Genomic DNA, 10,380 nt, shown 5'->3' with positions numbered 1-10,380 from the left:
TTTTCTTTTTTTTTTTTTTTTTAAGTAATCAGGGTTAAGTAACTTGCTCAAGGTTACATGGCCAGTTACTTCTGGATGCTAAGTATCTGAGCCTGGATTTGATCCTCAGGTCATCCCGACACTGGGGCCGGTGTTCTTTCTTGCTGAGCCACCTGGCTGCCCCTAAGCAATTGGGGGTAAGTAACTTGCTCAAGGTTACATGGCCAGGTGTTTCTGGGTGGGTGCTAAGTGTCTGAGCCCAGATTCGATCCCCAGGTCATCCCGACACTGGAGCCAGTGCTCTTACTCGCTGTGCTACCTGGCCACCCCTAGGTTCTTTTTTTGATCATGGCTTTCAGGTAGTCCAATAATTTTTAGATTATCTCTCCTGGATCTATTTTCCAGGTCAGTGGTTTTCCCAATGAGATATTTCACATTGCCTTCTATTTTTTCATTTGTTTGGATCTGTTTAATAGTGTCTTGATTTCTCATAAAGTCACCAGCTTCCATTTGCTCCAGTCTAATTCTGAAGAAATGATTCTCCTCAGTGAGCTTTTGAGATTCTTTTTCCATCTGGCAAATTCAACTTTTTAAGTCATTCTTCTCCTCATTGGCTTTTTGAGTCTTTTTTTGCCATTTGAGTTAGTCTATTTTTTAAGGTGTTGTTTTCTTCAGGCAGTTTCATTTCATAATTTTCTTGCATCATTCTCATTTCTCTTCCCAGTTTTTCCTCCACTTCTCTTATTTGGTTTGCAAAATTCTTCTTAAGCTCCTCTATGGCCTGTAACCAGCATGTATTTTTCTCGAAAGCTTTTGGTGCAGGAATTCTGACTTCATTGTCTTCCTCCTTTTCCATGATCCTTTTTGTCCCCAAAATAGGAGTGTAAAGTTGGGTTGCTCTGCTTGCTTTGCTTCCCTCATTTGCTCATGTTGCCACTCAATTACTTGACTTTTGGGCTTTTTGCCACAGTAGGACTCTGCTACCAGACAGGGGAGCTTTGTCCCAAACGCGGGGGTTTTCTCAGCTGCCGAAGGTATTAGTTGGGTGCCCTCTCTGAAGCCTCCACATGCTCTGGCAAGCTGGTCACACACCCCAGGACATCCACCCCAGCAGTGATCCAGATCCACGCAGGTTAAAGCAAGAGCGATTACCCCTCAGACTGGTGCTTGGTCCCCCTACAATCTGCAGGCCAGAAGCTGAAGCTGCCATGTGGCTGCAGCTGCACGGCAGCTGTGCCTCAGCGCTTCTTGCCCCGGGGTGTAAAGGCCAACTGCACTCCTGAACTACTGGATCCCAAAGTCCACACTGCACTGACCTGTCACTTTGTTCTTAGCATCTATGGGTTGATAATTCTGGAAACCTCCACAGCTACTGGTGATCTGAAGTCCCTCCAGCTGGTGGCTGGTCAGGCCTACCCTGAGGCTAAAACATTGGGCTTGCAAAGGGCTGGGCTCGGCTCCTAGAGCCCTGTGCTGGCCACTTCCTGCCGGGCTGTCCTTAGCTGGAGGTTGGCTTCTCTGTGTCATTTTGTGGGTTCTATAGCTCCAAAGTTCCTTCAGAGTCACCTTTTACATCAGTTGGAGGAGGTGGATGTCAGAGCCCTGGGGAAAGTCCTATTTCTACTCTGCCATCTTGACTCTGCCCCCCTATGTTATTCTTCCTGTAGACATGAAGTACATTTCATGTTTTCCTCTAAAGAGGTTTAATAGCTTGTAAATTAGCTGTGCTTCTTGTACTATCTCATTTCTTTGGGAAGGAAAGTGAAGGTAGAATGTAGTCATTTCATTTAATTATTCTTTAATAATTCCGAAAGAATTGATAGGAAAGAGTTTATAATGTAGCAAAATTTTAATTTATCCAAGATTTTCTTTTAACTAAATTTTCTTCTTTGTATTTCTGTGTATAATTGGCAGCTGTTATTTGAACCTCTGAATCAGAGCTTATTAGCCTGGGATTCCATAGACAGATATCAGGGGATCTGTGAACTTGGACAGGAAAAATATTTTTGTAACTGTATTTCAGAAATGCATTTAAAAGCATTCTGAGAGGAGCTTGACCAAATTATGGGAAAAGATCCATGACACAAAAAAGTTAAGAAACTTTGCCCAAGTCTAGATGCTTCATACTTATTCTACACTGATTTTATGGCTAACCTAATTTTTTTCATTTGGATGGTAGTATCAAAATTGACAATATTAAAAGAATAAGTCTAAATTCATGGTTGATTGGTAATTGATGAGCATAGTTTCTCTTGTTACGACACAGCCTCAGTTTTTTCTTCCAATCTTAACCCTGCTATGTTGTCACCACTTGAACATTTTAACTTCTTAATTCTGCAATTTATCTGTCTTTTCCATAGTAATAACGACATTTTTATAAACAGAATGAGGGAGGGATTAAGTGATGAATCTAGCAGTGAAAGTCTTTAATGAAAAACATAACTTTAGTACTTTTAATACATTTTGCTTCAAAGACCCCAAGAATTGATGATTCTTTTGTATGTTTCTTTCCTTCATTAATACAAATCTTTCATGATTTAATAAGATAGTTATGTATGTTATGAGTTATATATGTTATAGTATGTTATGAGTTTTTTTTTTTTTAAAGCAGTCAGAGTTAAGTAACTTGCTTAAGGTTACACGGCCAGTTATTTCTTGGTGTGGTGCTGAGTATCTGAGCCCAGGATCCGATCTCCAGGTCATCCCGACACTGGGGCTGGTGCTCTTACTTGCTGAGCCACCTGGCCTCCCCTAAGCTGTTGGGGTTAAGTAACTTGCTCAAGGTTACATGGCCAGGTAGTATTATGAGTTTCTTTGGCTAAAAAACTTCATTACCTTGTGACCAACCCTTCAAGCTTAGCTAGACTAGTCCTCAGGTGACATTCTTTTCAAGTCATTAAAATTTGGTATAGGAGCTACCAGAATTTGTATAACTTTTGTATAACCCTTGTATAGCTATTGAGAACCTCAGGTCATCACTACAAGCATCAGATTTGGAGTTTTGTAAAGAAATTAAAGAGATTCATAATACTTGCAAAGAAATCTGGATAAGGAATAGAAAATTGCATTCAGCCTCACCTCCCAAGTTTTTCTTTTTAATAGTTTTAAAGTATTTCTATCCCTGCTGAAATTCTAAACAGCGAGTTGGGAAACCACAGCCTGCTGGCCAAATTCAGCATGTTGTCTGCTTTGTCTGCTTTTGTACTATTCCACGAAATAATCATTCTTCATCCCAAATTCTAATCCATTTCACAGGAGTTACTTTTAAAAAGAAAAATTCTGGTTGGTTTCCCCAAAACAAAACAAAACAAAACAAAACATTGATATCCTGGAGGTTTGTTTTATGGTAGTAAGTTTTAAATATCCCTGTCTTTATACCTGTAGAGGCTGAAATCTTCATTTTAACAATCTGTTTGAGGAACACATAAGTTCAGGTACATGGGATTATATTGGGGATTAGTGTTATAAAGTAGAAAGTAAGGTTAATTTTGTGTGTTAGTAATTCTAGAGCCATGGTGAAAATTGTAAAACTTTCAATATCTGGGAATGTTAAATTTAGTGAGCACACGGTTTTGACAAAATCACGTTTGCTTTAGGTCTAAACCTCTTCCTGATCTTGCCCAAGAGATCACAGGTTGATGAGCAGTTGTGACATACCTATAGATTTAAGGTATGCTATAATATTGATAGTTCTTTTCTCAAAAACAAAATAAGGCCTACTGTGTACATAGCACTGTATAGTTATAAAATGTTAGAAATTCTTTGGCTGATTTAGTGGAAGAAATAAGACATGCTGGTTCTTGTGGTATTCAGATTTTTATCTTAAGGGGACATAAGGAGGCTCATTCCAAGTTATGTGAAAGGGAGGAAGATACTAAAGGCTCAGAAATAATCTGAGACCTTTTTATTGCCAAAAGGTGAATAAATGAATATTAATAGCTACTGACCTAAGCCTATTTTTCCATTTCTGCAGAATTTTTATGGGAATAATCTGCGTGCTCAGCAAGAGCACAAGAAAGGGACAGACAAGCAAGTTGTTGTAAATGATATTCCAGAGCAGCCCTTAGTTTTATAACCATACAGTTGACTGAAAGGTATAGAGGATACCAAATGCCAGCATGCTTTTATTTCCTGTCTATAATTTTTTTTTAAATTTGGGATAACAAAATGCCACTTTGACGGCCTTCTTCTAGTAGTTGATCTGAGTGTGTTAGTGGACTGGAATAGGATTCAGCAGTATAGTGTGGCAGCCACTCTTGGACTGCATTGGAGTGGCATAGCTTCTAAGAATTAACAAGTGATATGGTACTTTTGCCCTCTTTCCCCTCATTAGACCTCATCTAGAGATTTGGGATTATTGTTCACCACACCACAATTTAAAAAGGATGTTGATAAAGTTAGAGAAAATCCTGAAAATGATATTGAAGATGGTGGAGGGTTTGAAACCATGTCACATGAGGATCAGTTGCAGAATGTGGAGATATTTTACCTGAAGAAGAGAAGGTTTAGGGAAGAAAATAATTTAATCAAACAACAAGAATTTATTAAGTACCGGCTATGTGCCAGGCAGTACACTAAAACAGCTCTTGATCTTTAGGAGCTTAAAATCTAGCAAGGTCAAACCGTCAAAGTCTGCCATAATTTGATATTGATGGCCATTCTAGATTTTAGTAATCACTGCTTCCCTTTCTAGATGTTCACCAACCATCTCTTTAATGATCTGTTCTAGAATTTTCCCAAGAATTGAATTCAAACTCATTGGCCTATAGTTTCCAGACTTTCACTTGCATTCTTTTGAAAGTGAGTGCTTTTACCCTTCTCTAGTCTGGTGGGGTACCTCTCCTGTTTTCCACAATTCTCCATATATTGCTGGTAGTGGCACAACAGTTACATTTGCCAGTATGTTCTGTACCTGAGAATGTAATTCATTTTGATCAGGTGATTTAAGTTCATCAAGAGCCTAACAAGATGCTCTTTATCCTATTTCCTTACTTATCCTAGCTATTCCTCCCTCTTAGTCATTTTTTTTTCCTATTTTCTTTGTATCCACAGCATTTAGCTTGGCACATAGTAAGTACTTAATAAATATTTGTTGATTGATTGATTTGTTCTGATATTGTTAGTTCTCTTTGGCAGAAAAAAACCCAGAAGCAATAAAAAGATAAAATATTCAATGCTAAAGATATCAATGATCCATAAAAGTATCATGTATCTGGGTGAGTGGTTCAGAGAGGAAAGAGAGATAGATGACTGTGAACTTAAATGATTAAGGATAACTTCTTGGGATATGTGGGCATTGAGCTGAGGCTTGAATGAGAGAAAAATTGGTTAGGTGAAAAGAGTGCAGAAGGCATTAGGTATAGAAATAAAAATGAGCAAGGCATATTCATTGCATGGTATGTAAATCTATACAGCATATCTGAGGGTTTGTCAGTCAACAAACTTTAAGTACCTACTACATGCCAGACATGTTAAGTATTGGGGAGAAAAAGAAAGGTAAAAAATGATCTCTGCTATCTAGGATCTCATTCAAATAGGGGAGACAACATGCAAAAACTGTATACATGCAAGATATATGACAGAGTAGATAGGTAATTTCAGAGGGGAGGCAGGGGCAGTATGTGTGAAGGGGAGGGAGGGAGGAGACCAGGAAAGACCTGTTGTAAAAAGAAGTGATTTGAGCTGAGTCTTAAAGGAATGCAAAAAGTGGATGTGAGGAGTCAGGGCATTCTAAGCATGGGAAAAGCAAGTTGAAAAGACAGTTGGGATATCCAGTTTCTTAGAAAAGCAAGGACACCATTGTCACTGGATCATAGATTATGTGGAGGCGAGTAAAGTGTAAAAAGACTAGAAAGGCCAGAAGGGACCAGGTTGTAAAGGAGTCTATAAGTCATAGATCCTGGACATAATAGGGAGCTACTGGAGTTTATTGAGTATGGATATGACATGGTCAGACCTGCACTTTTAGGAAGCTCACTTGGGCAGCTGAGTGGTGGTTGGATAGGGAAAGTCTTGAGGCAAATAAATCAAATAGCCTAGACATGAAGTAGTTAGGGTTTATATCAGGATAGTTGTTGTGTGAATGTAGTGAAGTGAATGTATATGAGAGATGTAGTCAATATATGAACTATGAGAAATGCCAGACTGCATGTATAGAGTGAGTGTGGGTCAGGGATGACACTGAGTTTGTGACCTTGGGTAACTGGAAGGATGGTGATGACCTTAACAGTAATAGGTAAATTTGGAAGATGGAAGCGTTTGGATAAAGCATAATGAGTTCTGTTTTAAACGTGTTGAGTTTGAGGTATCTTTCGAACATCCTGGAACATCCTGTTTGAGTTGTATGATAGGCAGTATGTGATTCTAAACTGGAGGTGAGGAAAGAGGGTAGGGCTGGATAAAGAGATTTGAGCATCATCTGCATAGAGATGAGGCTTGAGTTCATGGGAGATGATGAGATCACCAAGCAAGAAGATGTCCCAAGATAGATCCTTGGGAACACCTACAGTTAGTCAGCATGACCTGGAACAAGATCCCACAAAAAATCCTGAGGAGTGGTCAGAAAGGTAGGAGAATCAGGAGAGAATATAATATGAAAATATGAAAGAATTGCCTTGCTGTACTGGGGAACTAGTTGAGAATTTGTAACAGATTTGTAGTAGACCTAATAGGCATGGTTTTCTCCAGTTTCTTTAGCAGCATAGGAGGTCAGCAAATGGAAGGAGTAATCCAAGGTCGGATCTTGGCAAGGATACAGGGACAAGGGATGAGACTATAGAAAATAGTAAGAGTTGAGCTAGTTCACCAAAGGGTCAAGATACCTAAAGAAGAATGTAGTTAGTGTAGGGCTGATGTCCTGTTAAAGAACTGAAGGGATTAGAAGTCACAGTGAGACTGAACCATAGGGTTAGTAGTTGTGAGTCATACGGAAAGATGGAATGATAAAAGATCATGATCAGGTAAAGGAATTTGACAGTTCATGGATGTAGAAGCGGAATACTTGTGAGTGTAGGCAAGATCAAGGGTATGACTGTCTCTGTAGAGCTGAGATGAAATGGAGGGGTAGGTTGGGTAGGTCATGGGAAATGAGTAGATTCATTTGAGGAGTCTGAGGAAGGAATATTAGTAGGGATGTTGAAGTTCGTTGGTACAAGGCCTGGAGTTGGGGCTGACAGAAACTGAGCCAGTTACTGAAGTCACTGAGAGTGTCCAGGGGATTCATAGGTAAGTTACCAGAATCTTGATTGTATGATAAATTTAGAATGAATGAACCACCTCTAAGGAGGAGTTTGGGAGTGAAGGTGGAAGAGAGAGGGGGGTCAGTAAGTAAGAATGGGTAGCAATGAAAGCAAGTTTGTTAACAGATGAGTAGATTTAGGGTAGGACATTTGTGGAGGAAGGACTGAAGGAGATGGGGAATAAGGAAGCAGCATTTATAAAGGAAGACATTTTGAAAAACTACAATAGATAAGTTTGGAAAGGTAAATTGAGTATTGAATACCTGGCTAAGAAATTTTGACCTTATCCTATCAGCATTTGGGAACCTAAGCATTTTGATATGTTGAAAGTAATGTTTTAAGAAGATTAGGCAGCCAGGGATATGGACTTGAAGTAGTTCATGCTGCAGGTGTTAAGGGCCTAGATGAGAGTAGTTTCAGTGGAAATAAGAAATGATTAGGAAATAAAAATCAATGAAAGAGACAGATGAATTGAAGATGACTTTTGTATTTGGAGTTCGGGTGATTAGGAGAGCAAAAGGGAGCTGAAATTGTTAAGTTCAGTTTAGTTTGATGGTCATGCATTTAACTGCATTTGTACAGTGAGCAGTTGCAGAACATGATTATGGGGTAAAAGGACAGGACTGAAGATATGTATCTGGGTGATTATTCAAAACATTAAAATAACACATTGAGGGAGAGAAGAAGGCCAAGAAAATTTTAAGGAACTTTTAACCTGAAAAAGAAAAGACTTATTGGGATCAAATATTTGAAAAGTTGCCAGGTAGAAGAGGTGTATTATAGACACTCTGTTCAGTCTCAGAGGTCAGAAGTAGTGGTGGAAGTATAAGCAAACACATTTTAGTTCAGAGTATAGAAAAACTTCCTAAAATTTAACTGTCCAAAAATGGAATGAGCTGCTTTGGGCATTAGTGAGTCTATGATTTGTGACTCACCTGTAACTGAAGATGTTTAAGTGGAGGTTGTATTACTGCTTTTTAGGAATCATGAAGATGTGATTCATTATTTGGATAAGAGTTGGACTAGGTGACCTCTGCCTTTTCCAGTGCAGGCCTTCTATGATTCTTTAACCACCTTGATTTCAGTATAGAGAGGAAAAAGCTGCAATGAAGAAAAATAAGAGGAAGAACAATAGATAGAAACAAGAAACTGTGATAGTCTAATGTTTGCTGTTGTCATTGAACAATGTTAGTATATTAAAATGTGTATTGAATCCGGAAAAGTGTGTTTACTTTTAGTACCAAGTCTGATTTTTTAAAAGCACATATTTTTGATGTGCTAAGATCCTCTAATAAAGAACTTTACATAAAAACCATTAGATTGGAAATAAAATGTGTTAGTTTATTAAATATTGTAAACAACCTATTTATGATGCCAAATTCTAAGTAATTTTAGCAATGCCGTTTTTAATGTGTGAATTGTTTTTCTTAGTACTCAGCTATTTTAATAATTATGCCTTTGAGCTGAGTCCACATTATATCCACTGAATTTGTATTGAAAAATTATATGCTTGCCACAGTAAAATTTGATGACATTATTTTGAAGGATCTGTTCCAGTGAGACAGGTAAAATTAGCAAAGATTTCTGGATATATCTGACAAAAAAATCTAATTGATTTAGTATTTCTCAACTTGCTAGGAATGTTTTTACCATAATCAAATTGTATAGGTTTATTCCTAAGTGAAGTTAGCATAAACTATTTAGTAGTTTTAGGCATATAATACAGGTTTAAAATGTGATGTTTATTTTAACAAGAAAGTAGCTGTTGCTTTTTCCTTTTAAGTGCTTTACTGGTACTTTTTTCCCCTTTTTGTCACTATCAGTTCCCATTGATTCCTCCTCCTCTTCTATCCCACAGAACCCTTTTTTCTTAACAGATTAAGCAAAATCAAGCAAAACAAATACATTGCCTGTGTCTTAAAATGTACACCTCATTCCACAGGTCAGAGGCATTATTTCACAGTCTAAACCATGATTTTACTACATTCTGAAGATTTTAAATATTGTTTTTCTTTGCATTATCATTAGTCATTATGTAAATTATTTAGTTTATGCTTAATTTGCTGAAAAGCAGTTAGTCTTGACTAATTTTTTTGGAGGTCTACCAAGTAACTCCTGTTCATGTTGATTAATAATAATAACAATATCAACAACAATAATAATACCTTTTATTTAGCATTTTAAGGTTTGCAGACCACTTTACAAATTTTTCATTTGATCCTCATCCCAACCCTGGGAGGTAGGTGCTATTATTACCCCCATTTTACAGATGAAGAAATTGAGTCAGATAGAAATTTAGTGACAAAACCAGGGTCACATAGCTAATAAACACCTGAGGGTTGAATTTGAATTCAGGTGTTACTGACTCCAGATTTACCACTCTATCCACTATGCCACCTACTGGCCCAATACATTTTTCTTTTCTTATTCTTACAGATCCATCAGGATTCATTTTTGATTTGCAGTCCAATACTGTGCTGGCCCAGGGAGGAGCTTTTGAGAACATGAAAGAGAAGGTAAGAGGGGAAACTGGGTAGTAAACTTGAGTGCCTTTAGCTGATCAAACAGAAGGAAAAGTTTAAACATTAAACAAAGTTTCACTATGTACCAACCAGTTTAATTACATTAGACTCTTGAAAGGGTAGCAGCCATGCTCTGGAGTTAAGAGGGGGTTCATATTATTGAATACTGCTCAATCTTGCAAGGAACAGACCAATGCTGGTAGTTGGTGGTATATGCATGGTTGGAAGCCGAGTCCTGACTGATTGTGGGTATAAGGTGTTATAGAGCATGGATGAATTAGTGTTAGGTATGGGATGATTGGTAGTATTAGCTCTTTGTGATGTGACTGTTAGGGAGTTGACAGTGACAGATTAAAGGATCTTTCTGAAGGGGATTCACATTCATCAGAGATGTTCTGAGAAGTTCTGTTAATGATCTCTTGCCTAATCACACAGTCTCAGAACTGATGGAATCTCAGAGGTCCTTTATAAAGTCCAACCCTTACTTGAATAAAAATCCCCTTTATAACACATCTGATGAGTATTTGAGTTTTTGTTTAAAAACCCCTAGTAAGGAGGGGCTCATCACCTCCCCAGATAGCCCATTTAATTTTATAATTATTAGGAAATATTTCTTTATATCTATCCGTAATTTACTTATA

The 10,380-nt window shown here is 37.9% G+C and overlaps 1 protein-coding gene across 2 annotated transcripts in view; it reads left to right on the top strand.

Moving 5' to 3' along the window:
* Positions 1-10,380, top strand: part of SPATS2 (spermatogenesis associated serine rich 2) — a 164,312-nt gene that overhangs the window by 92,849 nt on the left and 61,083 nt on the right. For both annotated transcript variants that reach the window (XM_069092612.1, XM_069092613.1), the window contains exon 3: positions 9,654-9,733. In XM_069092612.1, the coding sequence (XP_068948713.1) occupies positions 9,654-9,733 (80 nt within the window). The remainder of the gene's footprint in view (positions 1-9,653; positions 9,734-10,380) is intronic.

The sequence above is a fragment of the Petaurus breviceps genome, unplaced genomic scaffold (genome assembly GCF_028583685.1).
Source record: "Petaurus breviceps papuanus isolate PSGF00001 unplaced genomic scaffold, PetGlider_PUasm1.0 191, whole genome shotgun sequence".
Classification (NCBI taxonomy): domain Eukaryota; kingdom Metazoa; phylum Chordata; class Mammalia; order Diprotodontia; family Petauridae; genus Petaurus; species Petaurus breviceps.
Note: the sequence above shows the minus strand (reverse complement) of the source record. Positions and strands in the feature narration are given on the sequence as shown.